This window comes from Colias eurytheme, chromosome 1 (assembly GCF_061535395.1).
Source record: "Colias eurytheme isolate Ceu_HAF_F1 chromosome 1, ilColEury1 Martin Lab GWU primary, whole genome shotgun sequence".
In the NCBI taxonomy this organism is placed as follows: Eukaryota; Metazoa; Arthropoda; class Insecta; order Lepidoptera; family Pieridae; genus Colias; species Colias eurytheme.
This window is the reverse complement of record NC_142980.1, coordinates 6265148-6285195: the sequence shown is the minus strand read 5'-3', so window position 1 is coordinate 6285195 and position 20048 is coordinate 6265148. Positions and strand designations below refer to the sequence as shown.

The 20048-nt window shown below is 33.2% G+C and overlaps 1 protein-coding gene across 2 annotated transcripts in view; it reads right to left on the bottom strand.

Moving 5' to 3' along the window:
* The window catches only part of LOC149911026 (protein NDRG4-like), a 46821-nt gene that overhangs the window by 15399 nt on the left and 11374 nt on the right, over positions 1-20048 (bottom strand). For both annotated transcript variants that reach the window (XM_090102157.1, XM_090102163.1), the window contains exon 4: positions 14944-15061. In XM_090102157.1, the coding sequence (XP_089958283.1) occupies positions 14944-15061 (118 nt within the window). The remainder of the gene's footprint in view (positions 1-14943; positions 15062-20048) is intronic.

The window sequence follows — 20048 nt, the reverse complement described above, 5'->3', positions numbered from 1 at the left end:
CAACTTTCAGTATAACCGATATAGTATAAGGATAAAAAATATAAAAGAATTTGCCTTTGAACTTCACAACTTTTGAAGATCATGTTACATTATTTCAAACAACGAGGTAAAGGTTTCATCTGTTTCGTTTTACTAGCCTTTCAAAAATGTAATAGGATGTGTTGAAGCAATCTTACATTTATTTGGAGTTCGAGTGAAATTTCTTCGCAATATTTTTTATTAAATTGAAACAATTCGGCACAAAAATAAATATAAAAAAGACCTTGAGCCCTTGTTATTAAAGTACAACTAATTCAAATGGTACTTTAGTCGGTGTCGGTGCCGCGTACCTTTCAAAAAAATCAATACAACTCGCACGCCCCGATTCACTCGCGCTTACAAGGACACTGGCCGAATTATAGTGAACTTTGAGCTTATTACACGGTATTTATATACAATTTAGGTATTTCATTTCTTGTACTGGTAAAGACAGTCATGACATCGTTCCACTCGATAAATCATAAATAATTCTATTTAGATTAATGGTACTAAAATAGGTGTAGTACCTAACTATCGTATTAAAATATACCTAATAAAAAATCTTACAAAGCAAATTTGCTTACAACGAAAAAATTTGCAACTTTGCTTAAAAAGCAAATTGGAAGCATGACACAATGCAAACACATGGTCACATGTAAACATTGTTATATCGAACCGTTACGAAACTAAGCAACATTAATTAGTTTTACCTGACCTCATCATAACTACTCCCATTTGACCCAAGGAGATACAACATATCTTGTGTAAACAACTAACATCAATTAAGGAATTCAAATGGTATGGTAATGGTATACCTGTGATGTAAGTATCCGGAGACATTCACTTTCATTATTCATTTTCGTGAAAAACTTTTACAATGATGACCAAAATTAAGAAAAAACTACATTCGACGGAGATTTGTCGTCTTGTACTATGTGGACCACGAGAAAGGTAATGGTAACACACACGATACATAAAATTATAATAATTAAATTATTTTATTGATATCTAAACAATAACATTATAGAATAAAATTTTACCAATACACAAGTAAAGCTACAAATTGACTATATTTGAGTGTCTATTTTAATTTCCTAGCAAAATGAACTCGCCCGTGCTCTTCCCTTTGGTTGCGTGTCAGCAAAGTAATTATAACCTTTTATAAATAACATTTTACGCCCGAAGTAAAGTTTATTTAATGAATATCAGATACAGTTATTTATTAATTACTTAATGTACTGCAAGAATAACAAAGTTTTCAACGAAATCCATGTTCCATCCCTCTCGACGAGCTGCGCTATATTCGTCATCGAACTATTTAATGAATATAGATAATCCTTTCACGAATGGAAGGTTCAATACAAAATAAACCACTATAAATACTATAGAAATTTCTACCACATTCGTATTCAGTTTTGTTGACGTTATAGCGATGAACAAATTCTGTTCACTGGTCTCTTTCATACATTTCATAGCATTCCAATTACTAACATTCCAAGCGACAACACAAACAACTAGGTAATATTCCATATTTAAAACATCATTTGTTTGTCTGTTGTTTCGGTTGTTACAGAAAAAAAGTCGCCAAAAAAGAGTTCCAATTTTAAATGTTCGATAAATAACAAATTGGTTCTATTTAATTGATATTCATTTGATTGATTGCAGAATGAATCATTGAAAAACGCATTTTCGGCAGTGTAAAAATATAATCAATGCAATTAATTGAAAAGGAATGACCATGCTTTTTTACGTTCCACCCTATGCTTTGGCCCAGGAAATTCTATGACAGGCATAATTTTTATTTGGTGACCAGGTGACCCAGAAACTCTTTATTAATTCAAGCGTTAGGTAATATGTATAATAATTATTGTATTACATGTATAGACTATAGACTTTGGCTACTGCTACTGTACTGCTGTGTGTTAAATGAAAATATCCCATCTAATTAAATCGAGAGAAACTAACATAAAAATTATTTAATAATTTTCCCATCTATGCTTTTCAAAATCAAAATTGGATTAAATAATAAAGAATTTATTGATGAACAATATTTGACGACGCGGTTGGCGCAGTGGTAATGTAACTGCCTACTGAGCCGACGGTCCCGGGTTCGATCCCCGGTCAGGGCAAATATTTGTGTGATGAGCTCAATTATTTGTTCTTGGGTCTGGGTGTTATTATCTATATATGTATATATTAAATATTATATTTATCGTCGCCTAGTACCCACAACACAAGCCTTGGTTAGGGAGCCAGGTGCAAATTGGGTTCATTATTTCCTCTCAAGAGATAATTCGTCAGAAGCATCAGAGTATAGTATTATAAAGCCTCGTGAACGTCAGCTGGCGCTCGGTTGGGGGGGTGAGCGGTTGTAGCCTCCCACGCACGTAGGAAAAAAAAATACATTCATTCATTTCCTCTCAGCTAAAAATTTGTCAAATTGTAGCTAACCCAATATCTCAACGAAAAAAAATAATCAGCTGGATACAACGTGGTGTATTGTACGTCAGCTGGTGTCTCGAACATGAAAAAAGAACAATTATTTTCCGTGATTTCCTCTCAAACAAAAATTTACCTGATGATAGCTTATATGTAACTGTGGATAAATATATAAGTCAGCTGGCTGTATCTTGGTGGAAAAACCGTCAGCTGATACTTTGAAAGTTATTACATAGGAGTTAGACAGAAGCATCTATTGCCAATTTATATGCATCAGCTGACTAGGTTTTCCTCAACTTATTGCTAGCTGATTTTTTAACCGACTTCAAAAAAAAGGAGGAGGTTATCAATTCGGCCGGTATGTTTTTTTTATGTATGTTCAAACAAACAAACTCAAACTCAAACATTCATTTATTCAATTAGACTACTATTTAGTAGCACTTTCGAATCGTCATTACATAGTATTTTTAACATTTACCACCGATTCGGAAAGCAGTATCTATGGAGAAGAATCGGCAAGAAACTCCATAGTTGGTTGCTCTTTTAAATAATGTCAATAAATTTACATAATATGTAACTTATATCTACCTAACTACATAATATGCCAAAGAACTGTCCTGTGGTTTTTACGCGACAACCCTCCATGGGTCTTTATCGTCCATATATTCCTGAATACTGTAGTACGCTCTCTGAACTAGTACATTTTTTATGTAAGTTTTAAATTTAGAACTTTAATATTGTGAGGAATTCTATTGTATAAGCGTATACCTTGACCCATAAATGAATTTTTAACTTTAGCTAATCGGAAAAATGGCATTTCAATTCTATTCTTGTTCCTTGTGCCATAATCGTGTCTAAGTCAGAGCTTTTGTGTACATGCAAGATATTATTAAATATATACTGTGATGGTACAGTAAGGATACCAGTATTCTTAAAATGATCTCTTAGTGAGTCCCGAGCACGTAAATTATATATAGAGCGAATGGCTCTTTTCTGTAAGATAAAAATAGTTTCTATATCTGCAGCCCTGCCCCACAGTAGAATTCCATAGGACATAATGCTATGAAAGTAGCTGAAATAAACCAATCTAGCCGTATCTTCATCGGTGAGATGCCTTATTTTTCGGACTGCATATGCAGCAGAACTGAGCTTACCTGCAGCGGTGTTGACATGGGCTCCCCACTGTAGTTTCTCGTCCAAACCGTTCACCGATTACTCCGAGGTTTCTGAAACGATTGACGTGATTCTTTTTTTTTTTGTTTGATGCGGAATGGTGTCGAATTGGTCCCATAAAAATTCGGATTCGGATTTATTCGGATAGGCCCAGTAGTTTTTATTTTATGAACATTTTTGTCTAATCTCGATGACTTAATTGAAATGAAGCAAGTAAAGTTGATTCACTTCCTGGTAACCGATTGAGCTGAAATTTTGTATACGTATGTAAATTGGATAGCGATGAAACATTATCATGATATAGAGCTGATTTGATGATGGAATCGGAAGGTGGCCATAGGAACTCGGTAATATATTGACTCAACTTTAGGTATCGAGTTTGGGCTCGTTGGATTCGTGTTGAAAAATACACTAAAAAGTATTAAATAAAAATAACTACGTTAATCATTGATCTTTTTTAGACGATTAAATCCGTACATATGGCAAACAAACTCTTCATTTAACATTTATTAACATTTACGAGAAATTATTTCAATCTGACTTTATGTTGACGTCCTGCAAAACTTACATCGTTGGTATATAACGACTCTGATAATGAATCGGAAAGAGAGGAAAGTGACTCAAGCCAGAGCGAAAACGAATAAATCATATTGTTCTCATTATCATGTTTTATCAAGTTTATATAATAAATATTATTTATCGAGTAACTAGTTCATTTATTGCTAATTGATTATTTAATTATTTAAATATATAAAATTATTTGATTTCATACTTATTCGTTTCAAAAATATTGATACTGAATGTTTATTTCAACTTAACTCTTATATTGAAGCGCAATGTCGAATAATTAAAGATACGTCATTTCCTCTCAGATGAAAATTTGTGAGCTGATTGTTAATATACTGATGCGATAAATAAAAAAAATCAGCTAGCAATAAGTTGAGGAAAACCTAGTCAGCTGATGCATAGAAATTGGCAATAGATGCTTCTGTCTAACTCCTATGTAATAACTTTCAAAGTATCAGCTGACGGTTTTTCCACCAAGATACAGCCAGCTGACTTATATATTTATCCACAGTTACATATAAGCTATCATCAGGTAAATTTTTGTTTGAGAGGAAATCACGGAAAATAATTGTTCTTTTTTCATGTTCGAGACACCAGCTGACGTACAATACACCACGTTGTAACCAGCTGATTATTTTTTTTCGTTGAGATATTGGGTTAGCTACAATTTGACAAATTTTTAGCTGAGAGGAAATGACTGAATATATTTTTTTTTCCTACGTGCGTGGGAGGCTACAGCCGCTCATCCCCCCAACCGAGCTCCAGCTGACGTTCACGAGGCTTCATAATACTATACTTTGATGCATTTTACAAATTACCGCTTGAGAGGAACTTGGTCATAAAATCTGCTGCTGGCTCCCTAACTACCTTAATTGAGCTTACTGTGGGACTAGGTCGATTTGTGTAATAATGTCCTATAATAATATTTATATTTATTTATTGAGATAGTTCGTTGTCGATAAAACCCGATTAACGACAATAAAATTAAAGTTCTTCCACTAGATCAATAATTGTATATTAATTTTCAAATCTAAGAAAAGCATGTCAGTTATGTCTTTACTTCTGATATTGGCTATTTTATCCGCTTCATCGGAAATTTAGCTCTATATTAATACCCCTTGAATCTCTTGAATACTGTCTCATAAAGCACAGATTAAAGGAATCAAACCCTCGCAAAATGGAGGAAATATCTCATATATTTTAAGCTAGCAAATACCGGTTCAATAAAGTACATAATGCATATTTTTTGTTGATACCTACGCTTATGTGACTCAGGAAAATGTAGTCTGCCTGCTGGTGAAAGAATAAGTCAGATCGGTCCTGTAGTTTTTGGGAGAAGACATTACATACAAACAACACAAATGATTACTCGTTGTAATATTCACTCAATTATTCAATTTTATCATTCGTTCGCAATCTTGAAATTACTAAGAAGAAAAGTATTTTAAGATCTAAGATAATAATATGTGCCCCCATGCTATACGAGAATATTCGAAAATATTGAAATGTGCTGATATCTGAGCCTTGGCACGTATCGTTAGTCACAATATACGACGAATCTGACACATCACACATAAGAAAGTGTTTATATGATAAACTAGCGGTCCGCCCCGGCTTCGCCCGTGGTACATATTTACGTTTTCTCTACATAAAAACCATCCTCGTACTTCAAGGAATATAATAAAAAAAGAATTATCGAAATCGGTTCAGCCGTTCTCGAGTTATGCGCTTACCAACACATTTTGCGATTCATTTTTATATATAAGAAGATTAATATTTCACTTGACAATCCCATCGCAAATTGTCGTTTCAAAAACAGTTTCGTTTATTAACATTTTCATCTGACAGATGACAATTTGTCGCTCAAATATTTCCGAAAGTGCATTACAAAGTACTAATAAATATACCTTTTCGTATAATATTCAGTAGTGCTGTTGCATAATGTCGGCTTTACCGAGATTGCACTTAAATTTTATGAATTTTTTGTAATTTAATAAACCTCGTTTTACAAATAAAATAAGCCATTTCAAGAACCGTACCAATTCATTAACTATTTCCCACAGTTGCAGATTTTCATTCCGAAATCCTAGGTAACTGTTTCATTAAAGCGATTATTGGAAAATGTAACGGTATAACGCGATCCAATCGGACGCAGGGAGATTATACCAAAATGGTCCCTGCAAAGCCGAAGACACTAGCCGTGGAGTGTTTGCTCTCCGCAAACGTCCGCCTGAAGGGTTTGGACATCAACAGCGACGACCTCTTTTAGTAGGCATGAGAGACCGACGACGCAAACAATCAAATGTTTTTTTCAGTAGGTAAGCATATTATCGCAATTCGATTTAAAAATCCTCACAATTTTCAAGGGTTCACGTATTAAACTTTCATATATTACACAAATTTTAGGAATTCTGCAAGTTGCATCGGTGGCGTTCATTTTGCTAGCGTTCTTGAAATTTTACAAAACATGAGGAAAGTCCCTGCATAATTCAAGAGATTCAGAATGAATTTTCTGTACATATTCGTACGCTGTAGATAGAACGAACGTTGTCTGAAGGTAAAATGCCTGAAATATTATTATAAGCAAAAGTATGAGTAGTACATATTTTTACATATACACCTACATATAACATTCAAATAGTATCGTAAATAGTCTAGTATAGTGACGTAAACAAAGATTTGAATTTAAAATGTATTAGAGAGAAATGTCCTGAGAAATAATGCAAAAGGCTTTTGCATAATAACTTTGTCGTGTAAATGAACGACTGAACTAGGAATTCATTTGTCGGTTTTCAAGTAAGCGCTCAAAAAGAAGATACATTATTTTGTAGAGAGATTGATATTCTCTTTATTTATGATAACATATTTTAGATTGTTAAGAACCCGAAGGCCAACATAATAATAATGACAAATGAACTAGTTTTCGGCCCGCGATTCATTTGCGTGGATTACAAAACTTTGATTTGAAGAAGAAGAAGAACATTTTTTACAAATTAAGACGAGTACACCTCGTCAAATCTTTATTTATAGTAAAACATGATTAATACATATTACATCTCTATTTCATTTTCAAAAGGTTTATCCTCATTTAATAAATATAATATTATTAAGTTGTACCTTATTATAAAGGGCGTCTGAAAACAGCGCTGTTTTAGACAGGAATAGCAGACGCAGCCTTTTGCCTGTGCTTTTGCGTCTTTGTAAGACCTTTGAGTTATAATGTATCCATTTTTTATGAGATGCAAGAAATAAAATAAATATTTCAATTTTATTTAAATACTCACGCTTTTTTAGCCCTCAATTTCAAGAATAGATTTAAAGTATTTTGTTTTCAAATAAATTGTATCATTTAAATTGAACCTCATATAAAATTTGGGCAAGTGGTTTTTACAGGATTGAAGCACATAGAAAAAGTTAAAAGACAAACCGATCAATAGAAAAAGTAAAAATGTTCTTATCATTGTTTTGGGACATACCTATAAGACACTAGCTTTCCGACCGCGGCTTCGCCCGCGCAGTCAAAAAAACCTGCATAGTCCCGTTCCCGTGGGATTTCCGGGATAAAACCTATCCTATATGCGAAAGTAACTCTGTCTGTCTGTCTGTTACTCAATCACGCTTAAACTGCTGAACCAATTTTCATGAAATTTGGTATGGAGAAATTTTGATACCCGAGAAAGGACATAGGCTACTTTTTATTCCGGGAAAATGATGTAATGCCGGAAATCCCACGGGAACGGGAACTATGCGGGTTTTTCTTTGCGCGGGCGAAGCCGCGGGCGGACACCTAGTTGAATATAAATAAACAGATACTCTTTTGCAAGTCACATTTAACTTAGACTATAACTTAATGAAAAAGAGAAAACTACATATTAATATCTTGCAAGTATTCGTGTATTCAAGTATCTCATCCAAGTCAACCGCCCACTTGAACCAAGACTGAGCTTTGCTTTAATAAACAATTAAGAGGAGTGCTTCTCGTGTGTTTAACATTTAAGATTGATAGAGATATAAAGTGGACTTATAGATATTAATTCCCTTTCAGTTATTACGTGAAATACGCTTATATGTTCACATATTATATAAAATAGTATAATAATTATTATTAAGAAAATTGATAATAGTAAATTCGTCAATAAACGGTTCTTATTTTAGAAGCAGTTGCCTATAACCAAATAAATTAATTAATAACAATTAGATGTAAAAGAGTCAAGTCTACTAGAGCCACTATAAGCAGTCATCAATAGCCATAGACGGGATTAGCATCTCACAACACCCGGGATAGCATTCTGCACTCGATAAGCGGATAGGTATTACGTTGCCACAAAAAATCCGTACCGAGCACCGTGTAATATCATTTTTTAACCCGAAACTTCCGACGGTAATAGTTTTTATTTCCAACACGTGCTGTCCGCCGTCCGGTAGGCAGCCTACGAACCATCTACGAGCTTACGTTTAACGCGCACTGTATACGAAAATGCTCAGTGAAGCGACGAACCGAAGCAGTTTCAGGAAATGATTTATGAAACTCATACCGCGAACTTTTAGCGGTTCAATAATTGACTTAACGGCCATTAAATATTGATTTTCTCAAAATAGTTACGCGGTGAAATAAAATATGTACGCAAGTTTGACATGACATCAAAAATTCATAAACGAAAACTAACGGAAAACTACTCGCCCAAGCTCCGATCCCATAGGACTATTTCCAAAATTTAAACAGTTATTATCCTAATCCAGATGAAGACAATCGAACAAGGCAAAAATAATATAAAATTTTCCAGTATTTCTTGAGCTGTTATATAAATAATAAAGGGATTAGAATTATGTGCACTAAAGTTTATACCTAAGCTTATAAGTCATCACTGTTACTGTATAACTCATTATAAGTTTAGTAATAGTTAATTTATCCATACAATTTTGCATGTAAGACCATTGTGAATTCAGAAATAAAGGCTCTTTTATTTATTTATTTTTAGCACTAAATATATGAAAAATCCAAAAGTGCACGCCTCATATTTTTTTAAATAATTATTTATTTATTATTATTTTTGTTTATTTAATAACAATTAAACCACCTCGAATCAGACCCTGAAAAATGAAAGGGTTCTATTCCTGAGCATACTCAAGCGTAAGAGAAATAAAAACCGGCCAAGTGCGAGTCGGGCTCGCGCACAAAGGGTTCCGTAGCAGCAAATATAATAAATTACAGTTAAATCAACCTATCTCAAAAACTATAAGAGATACTTTGATCAAACCAAAAATCGTTGAAAGAGTTAATTAGCATGCATCACCTCTATTTTTTTTAGAATTTTATACCCCGTAGTTATAAAAATAGAGGGGGGGGGACATACTTTTTACGACTTTGAGAGCTGATATCTCAAAAACCGTTCACTTTAAGAAAAATGTTTTTTAGAAAACTTTATATCATTTTAAAAGACCTTTCCATTGATACCCCACACGGGTATGTACATCGAAAAAAAAATTTTCATCCCTCAGTTACATGTATGGGGGGCCCCACCCCCAATTCTTTTTTTTACTATTTAGTGTCATATTTTTGTAGCGGTTCATACAACACATATTCCCATCAAATTTCATCACTGTAGTACTTATAGTTTCCGAGTAAATCGGCTGTGACAGACGGACAGACGGACATGACGAAACTATAAGGGTTCCGTTTTTGCCATTTTGGCTACGGAACCCTAAAAAAACGACTCGATTAGTAAAGTATTTCGGTCGCTATCGTGTTAACAAGAAAATCCTCCGCACATACAGACACACGGACGTCCAAGACAGAACTTTTTTAAACTGTTTTTTAACTAGTTTAAATAACAAAAATGACATCAAAAATATCATGAATGTTAAAAATAGTGTTTTTTCTTAATATGTGTGTGTATATATTATCTTACAAGTGCAATGTATGATACATAAAGACATTTTAAGTTTGAAAAATCAGATGTTTTGCGCGAAGTGACAGTAGTACCCACCTCAACGCTTCGCTTATGAGGCGTGCAAAAGTCTGGGTTATATAATGGTATAGGTTACATAATATATTATCTTAGAAGAGATAGAGTAGGATAGTCCATAGAACGTTGCGCCACAGAGCATCTAGTATTTACAAATATGAATTTAAGCTGACAAGCGGAGGCTCGCTAAGAGAGGCTAATAATCCATATTATAGGTGATAATAGTAATAGGAATCGAATTTTCTCGTTAGTTTTTCACGACAACAACAACAACAACAACATTGCCGATTTGTGTGCAGAGTGCAAACATGTCGTCCGACGGATAATAATTATAAAAAAGAACGATGAAACGACAGAGATTTTATTGCATCTGCTACGTACCTAGTATACGCTTTAATCATATGTAACATATTTGCTAAAAATTAAACGTTTATCAATGTGTTGTTCAATAGAAGTAAATCTGTGTCAAAATGATTTACTTCTTATTATATTTTTAAAGCGAGGGAATGAAATTTAATTGATTAACATATAGGAATAATTGAACATAACTAAAAAAAGTTTATAAAACAAGCATAAATAGTTAGTCTTTGCATTCTATTACAAGTTCAAATCTTTTGAACATTCATTGTTTAATTGGTATTTAAATTGTTGATTTGGATATATTTGTCTACTAGCTTCCACCCGCGACTCCGTCTGCGCAGAAAAATTAAGGTTTATTTTTTTTCTACGTACTTTTCCAGGATAAAAAGGTATAATTATACCGAGTTTCATCGAAATCGAACCGTTAGTTTTAGACAGACAGACAGACAAAAATTTTTGAAGTGAAAACTTCTTTAGCGGCGTTGGGTATAAAATCTTAAACTCGCGTCAGGACACGTGACGATCGAAAAAGCGTAAGACGGATGGATTCTACGTTAATAATCAAGTTTTCACTTCTGCCGGCACTCCCGGAGTGCAACCCGTCTTTTTTTTTAATCACATATTTGGGTTTGGTATCGACAAAGTAACACCTCCTTCTATTTATTTTTTCAATATTTTCAATGTACAGAATTGAACCTTCTACACATTTATTATATGTATTGATTGAGTGCAATTCAAACAATCAAAGACCATACAAACAATATGAATTATACGTTTTTATGTAAGAAGCCTAGATAAAGGGAATAAAAAGTAAAACATCTCAATAAGAACATTGAAAATAAATATCGTCGGAGGATAGTAGGTTCACTGCTTAGATTAATTATATAGCTTTCAATACAGATAAACAGGCCGGCTACCGACGATGGAGCTTTTCCCTCGGGCGATTGCATCTCATTGATGCGATGCTATTTCAAAGATTAATGTAGCCACAACATAAATCTTAGCATGCATTAGGTAATAACTTTACATCGAGCGGAGTTTGCTTACATAACACATTTTAATATCAATTATTAGAACATATAATTTTTGAAATGAAACTTCTGTAGATACGTTGAGAGACGTTGAGAATAAAATTTCAAGGTCGCGTCATGGAAATACCGTCATTTTAAATATAACGATTGTAGGTATTTATATTTAAATACATACATGTATAGTTAATTATTATGAAAAATTTTATCTAAACACTTTTCTCTTTGCATTATTAAATAGAAACTATTGTGATAATTCCTCGTTGCACAATATAAAGCACAAAAGCCCCATTTCCTTTGGCCTATGTAGATTGCATCGCCGTTGAAACGTTCTACATCAACAAAAGAATTATAAAGTGGCACAGTGAACAATATGAGTGAAAATATTAAAAATTCATACGCGTAGCGTCGTGCCTACGTCACAATCGTAATACCGTAGACGATTATATCATGTATGTATTGATATCCGCACCCTTTATCGAACAATTTCCTGCGATCACAAATATTTTCCTTTAAGATTTCTTTTTCCAATCAAAATTTCTTTATTATTCACAGATGTTTCTCACAGTACGTTTCGTATTAGGTAAAGATATCATCTCGAACTTTTCTTGACATCACAATATGGCCATGGATATAAAACAGAATCCTTATATTGCACTAGAATCGTTTAAAATTTCAACCTGAATATTTAACAAAATTGTAAAAAGGAAGGCAATACAATTTAATTAAGAAATATTCTTATAGAAGCTATTATCGTTGAAAGCAAACAAAAGAGAAGGGCGGGATGGACTTATTCCTTATTAGTAAGAGCGTGTTCTTAGTCTCGCTAATCTTACGGTACGGACGGTATTAATATTCGATAAATGGTAAGAAGTAGCTGATATTAATCTGGAAAGTTATTAAAGTGGAAAAAGAAGTAGCTTTAAACTTGAAGGTACATTCAATATGGAGCTTAATCTTATGATCTATTTCAGCGCTGTGCATTATTATCTATTGCGATGTCTATGAGATTTGAGATAAAGAAATGAAACCCAGACTTTAAAATGAACTTATTACTAATCGAACTGGAAGCGAAAGGCGAATTATGATTTCAATTCAATTTTATTGTTAAGAGAAATCCATTATTGGCGATAAGTAATCTATACTAATATTATAAACCTGAAGAGTTTGTTTATTTGTTTGTTTGAACGCGCTAATCTCAGGAACTACTGGTCTGATTTGAAAAATTCTTTCGGTGTTAGATAGCCCATTTATTGAGGAAGGCTATAGGCTATAATTATATCATCACACTAACATCAATAGGAGCGGAGCGCAGCTAGTTATAAGTATAAATTAAACTGCATGTACAATGTAATTATTGACCCTGGCATATACTTATTCTTAAGATAAGTTAGTATTTGTTAAGAAAAAACGACTCTTCACAATTTTATATTCGGTTTATTTTAATGTAAACTGCCACAAATTGTGTAGAAAGATGAAAGATCAAAGACAAAGAATAAATTTGCTCGACACTCAAACATTGTAAATGATATTTTTATATGTACGAGACATAAGTACCTACAAATTACAATAGTGTGATAGTAACAAGGAAGTCATGAGTATAAATAATAATAAATAATAATAGCCATCAAATTCGGACATGAAAGATATTTTGATACAGAGTTAACAGCACGACAACAGAAGCACGACGATGTAGGTAGCTATCGTCAATAATAAGCGAAATGGCGAATGATGCGATGAAATCTAGTTACGATCAACATACCAGTTTTACCAAGACGTACCTACAAGGATTTTTGAAAGACAAGGACTTCTGCCTTGTAAAATGAACAAATATGATACATATCTAGCTTTAGTACTTAATTCAAGTAGCTTTAAATTGTTTTATTATAAAGTATAACTATACTGTGCAAAGATGCACAATCTATAATTTCTAAAAGTATAAATCTATATACTTTTCTAAGTCGCAGCTGAATTGTAAGATTTTGCCCTCTTCCAACGGCGTCGTCAGTTTACAAACGCCGTTTTGTATTACCTATGTCGAGAATCGACATTTCCCAAACGTCCGTCAGTAGTTAGCAGGTTGAAAATTTTAAATAAAACGAACCTAACCTAACCTCGCCAAGTCGCCAAACAAAAAACTGTGATTTGGAATAGTCGATGATAGGTAGGTACACAACGGAAAACAAAAAACTTACTTTTGGAAAAGGCTAGCCGTAACGTAATACGGCGCTTTGTGCAATCCGACGCGACATAATATGTACGTATAAACATCGTAAAAAACATACATGCACCATTTTCATTTAAATTCATAAATTGAAAAAGCTGCCAATGTCACAACGAATCGCCCGCGTATACCTAGTTCATTTGAACGCAGGATCCCGTTCGGCTCCGGGACCAATCCATCTCCATATCGAATGCTATTTAAAGCGGTTCACCGAATTTCCCGCAAAGTTCGCAGACAGAACATGTTACTTCCGCATTTTTAATATCAATGCACATTCTATCTACACTCCATGTATATCACTCTTTCATAATATTGAAATACCAATAAAAATGAATCGCAAAATGTGTTGGTAAGCGCATAACTCGAGTACGGCTGAACCGATTTCGATAATTCTTTTTTTATTATATTCCTTGAAGTACGAGGATGGTTTTTATGTAGAGAAAACGTAAATATGTACCACGGGCGAAGCCGGGGCGGACCGCTAGTCTTATATATAAAAATGAATCGCAAAATGTGTTGGTAAGCGCATAACTCGAGAACGGCTGAACCGATTTCGATAATTCTTTTTTTATTATATTCCTTGAAGTACGAGGATGGTTCTTATGTAGAGAAAACGTAAATATGTACCACGGGCGAAGCCGGGGCGGACCGCTAGTCTTATATATAAAAATGAATCGCAAAATGTGTTGGTAAGCGCATAACTCGAGAACGGCTGAACCGATTTCGATAATTCTTTTTTTATTATATTCCTTGAAGTACGAGGATGGTTCTTATGTAGAGAAAACGTAGACATGTACCACGGGCGAAGCCGGGGCGGACCGCTAGTAACCAATATAACTCGACGCTTTGACAGCTTATTGACTTTATACGTGCTTTGTAAAGGATTGTTGTATAGGAAAACTTAGTAAGAACCTACGTCTATTTGAATTATATAATTTTCTAGGTCTTTCTGTAGATGTTTGCCTCCATACATACGTTACTCATATGTTATATATTATATTATATATGAATTGTTGGGCCGTAAACATCACCTAGGTATTATAATGTTGATGTAGCAATAATAATTGTGATCAGTTTCTTCAATCAATCCTAGATAACAATATGTAAGAACCGAAGTATGTATACACCTACTGTGTTTGTCTAATGGAATAAAATGAAATTGACTTACAATTGCGGCAAAGCAGCGGCGCCTTCCTCCTGGCCGAGCGCGTTCATGTGGTACACGCAGAAATTGTCCAGAACGTCTTGCATGCGGCTATTGTTGAAAAAACTTTCGAAACTCAAATCTGTGAACAAATATTCATATTTATATCAACCTACTAATGACTGATAAAAAAGTTACATTCAAAAATAAGCTTGATTCCTCTCCGAAATATACATTACTATACTATTAGCTTTCGCCCACGACTTTGTACGTGCATCCCCGTTTTTCCCCGTTCCCGCCAAATTTCAGCCCGATACGTCCAGTGGTTTGGGCTGTGCGTTGATAGATCATATAGATATGTCAGTCACCTTTGAGTTTTATATACATATATAGATTATTTAAACTAACTGAGATGCTTCAAACATTTTTCAATTAACAAATAGTCGCGTAATAAAACATTAAAATTATTTCATTTCGAAATGAGTCCATTGTATATATCTCGGACTTAGTTAACATAATAACAACTCTCATAATACGCTGTTGCATCCTATTGTTATTTCACTGAATAACGATGACAAATTTAATTTATCACGATGCACTGAACAATTTCGCAAAGCACACCTCATAATATGGTAAATGCAAATCACAATAATATTTTCATATTTCGCAAAGCATGTCTCTTTTGAAAACCAGATTCCAATCTGAAGATGCATTTGCTAAGCAAACATACAAGTTCGCAGAATACTTCTCAATTTTATATAACAATTCGCGCAGTATAATATGTATAACAATTTGATTTTAGTTTGTGTATTACAACGTGACTTTGTTCAATTCGGATTGCAAAACATGTTAAATGAATATGAGGTTATAGTTGTAAGCTATAATAATAATAACCATTTTCGTATTTTCTATTTCCAATCTCATATACGTAGGTATAATCTTCACAATATACCTAGTCAACGTTTTATCATTCACAGCCCAGATTAGTTTGAGACACAGAATAATAATTACCTAGTTATTTAAACTATCTCGCTATAAAAATGACCATAAAATGACATATTTCCCTTCAAATACCATAATACATTTATAGAAATGTTTGTTTTCAAAGTAATTTAATTTAATTTTATGTCCATAATACGTGATAGTATTTTTAAGGTGTTATTTATATAAAATAAAAATAACTATAACGCTTTTCCGTTGACTTTTACCCTTTATATGATGCTCATGTATTAATATCTTCGTTCGCTTTATAAAATGTTTAATTTGTTTAAAAAATATAGACAGATGTTGTTTGTGGAAAAGTGGATTAAGTAATTGAATTGATGAAGCTCGTTTTAGGTATTACGTTCAGAAAGCAATTTTTGTAATACATTTGGATTGTGTAGTCATCCAATGAAAAGTTCTATTTTATTATGACTAGACGACGAACTTTGCGTTTGTTATAACTAGCTGTGCCCTGAGGTTTTTTCCCGTAGTGCTCCATTCCTGTTGGTTTTAGCGTGATGATATACATATAGCCTTATAACCTTTTTTGCATAAATGGGCTATCTAACTCCGAAATATTTTTTTTTTAAACGGACCAGTAGTTCCTGAGATTAGTGCGTTCAAACAAACTAACAAACTCTTCGCTTTATAATACATATTAGTATAGATTAGAACATTATTTACGGCGCACAATTTATATATTAAATAATTAAAATAATCATGTGATTCCAAAAAATATTTAAAAACATATAACAAGAAATAAAAACTAAATCGACATAAAATCGACGGAAGGTTTTTGTTCTGTTTTTTTTTTTATCATTTACAAAATTTAAAGTCATTTGACAACAAAATATGTTCAGTTCCCCTAAAATTCCAATATCGATAATTAGGTTCTCTAAAATACCAAAAATACTATAAAAAGAGTTATAAATATCTAACAGTGTAACAGTATAAAACGCGAGCTACTTCTATGATGTCCGCTGTTATAATTTATCTTTTGTATTTTGAATAAAAGTGTAGGTATTTTCAAACGAGACTGCGGGTCTGACGCTAATACGTTTAATCGTAACAATATCGATTACACTCTCGGTCGAAGCTCCCTATGGGGCGCTGGTTTTTAAGAAATTGCTTATAAATGCGATGATAATAGAAGCATATGATAATTGGGTGACCCGCCGAGAAAGTTATAAGGAATAATATTTTCGAGGACTTTATTTATGAAGTAGTTACAAATAAATAGAACATTTAAGTATTTGGTGAGTAATCATGTATCGTTGTAATATTCAATTTTCACGGAACATAAATAAAAGTTTATAAGCACTCAAAATAAATTATTCCAAGCATGTGACAAAACATTTTATGTATGTATCTAAACATTATTTGTTTCATTCACATAAAAAGTACGACATTTAAAAGAAAAATATTACTTGATACAAAGCGAATAGGACACCATCAAAGGTTACACATACAAAGGGATGAAAGTAAATAGGGACCCTCCCCTCATTTGAAATAACGGAAAGCGGACAAAGCAGGAACCAACAGCTTGTTCATAATAAGGCTTTAAATTGATCGTGATTTCATTGGAAAAATGATCATTTATTTCAATATAGGATTCGTAAAATTATGAGAATTCAAATTACCTACTTATATATTATTTATTTATTATTATTATTTTATTTTTAGTAATGATACATAATATATTAACAATGTACAACGTAAACCACTTTTTCCATTGCACGATTCGGTTTCATCACGGTTTCATGATGAATGACAGTCTACAAAATAAGTTCAATATGCTTTTTAAACTGCTTCACCGTAAATGTGTAGACACTGCAATTATCTAACTTCACTTTCATATAGAGGACGCTCTTCTACCTCTAGAACAAGAGTCTTCCATTCCAATTAAAACAAATCTCAACGTTCACCGTGATAATAAAACTTGTCCGTGTGACCCAAAATCTTTTAAAAGAGCATTCATTCTGCAATGGGTTGTTTGAATAAATTAAATTAAATATTACATTTCTGATATTTCAGTTTGAGTTCAATGCGATTTACTAATAATCAAAAGTATGTAGGAAAATATCGGAAAGTTATAGGATAAAGGAAAATATCGAATAGAATTCCGTATTTGAATGTTGTTAGAAATTATGAGATGCAATTTTTGGTGAACTGTGTCTCGAAACAGCTTCTCGAAAAATACAATAATTATTTATTTATTAAAAAGGTTCATCAACAGTTGTTACATACGTATCTTTCGCGTTAAACAGTTACAATGGTCCGGGAGCCAGCAGCAGATTTTATGACCAAGTTCCTCTCAAGCGGTAATTAGTAAAATGCATCAAAGTATAGTATTATGAAGCCTCGTGAACGTCAGCTGGAGCTCGGTTGGGGGGAAGAGCGGTTGTAGCCTCCCGTATCAGCTGACGGTTTTTCCACCAAGATACAGCCAGCTGACATATATATTTATCCACAGTTACATATAAGCTATCATCAGGTAAATTTTTGTTTGAGAGGAAATAACGGAAAATAAATTTTTCTTTAAATTTAACTTTCATGTTCGAGACACCAGCTGACGTATAATACACCATGTTGTAACCAGCTGACCATTTTTTTTCGTTGAGATATTGGGTTAGCTACAATTTGACAAATTTTTAGCTGAGAGGAAATGAATGAATGAATGTATTTTTTTTCCTATGTGCGTGGGAGGCTCACCCCCCAACCGAGCGCCAGCTGACGTTCACGAGGCTTTATAATACTATACTCTCATGCGTCTGACGAATTATCTCTTGAGAGGAAATAGTTAACCAAATTTGCACCTGGCTCCCTAACCACAATAGGAATTATAAATTATTATGCACGACAATTACAGATGAGCACAACATTCACAGAAATTAATAAACAAAGATAATATGCTAACAAGCTGGTAAACTCAATCAAAATTTTGCTTGTATAAGGGTATCGGTTCCGTGTCTCGAAGAAAATGATATTAAAATAGTCGTGTGCATGATTATGACGGCAAAACCGCTTTTTAAAATCAGATAAACAAATACTAAACTAATCAAAAAGTAGGTAATAATTTATTTAACCGTCGATAGATTACCCATAATTATTTTTTGTCAATATCAGATAAATAAAGAAAAATATTAACAACTAAAAAATAATTTCTTGCCTAAATCAAGGTCAATAAATGAAAATGAATTAGATAATTGATATAAAGCACGCTAACGTTAACGTCGGAAGGCTGAAAATCGATAAATTTTGCATAATGAATGCATATGAAACATGTGAAAATGGGTCAGCATTGTTGTAAAATCTAGATTGTAAAAACAGCTTAAAACCCCTTTGGATCGCTAAAGTCCATTGCGACGAACAATAAAAGAACGCGCCGGCTGCAACTTGCAAGCATTCTATACTTTCTGTTCCATTAATGTTTGAATGAGAAGAAGGCAGACGCCAACACTACTACGCTTTGTGGCTATATACTTATAGATTATTGGTATTAATTGCATTCTTCATAAATAAATAAAATCGAAGTATTCCATACGGATTAAATGCTATTAATATTACAGCATGTTAGAGCTTTATTCATAATAGCAATTACTTAAAACTGTTTATTTGGATTAAAAACATTTGCCAATTTGTTCAGGTTGCAATGTTAGAGAACTCATATTGCAGATTTTATTATTGCGATTTTATTATTTTATTATCATATTATTGCAGAATTTCTGTCATATTATCTTGAACCACGGATTCTTTATTATAGAAAATGAAGAGCATACCAAAAGGCACATCATTTTCTGCCCCTGAGGACACAGGCATTCTTAATAATATATCATCGACCCAGTCTGTTTACTGTTTTAAACAAGCTTGCTATCTCATATTTATAAGGAAGCCTGTTACTTTTCCGCGCCACAACATCGTGAAATGTAGTATGAAATTTCATGTTCAATGTTGTCATGTAGATCCGCTGTGAATGGGAACATCGCGTACGTATATTCTTTTTTTATCATAGAATTCACAAAAATTGAACCTATGTTAACTTGCATTTTTTTAAATCACTACTTAAAGTTCTTTCCTTCTCTCCTCCCAAGTAAAGCTCTAAACTTTGAAATAATTTAAAAGATTTGATAGTTACAAATTGACCA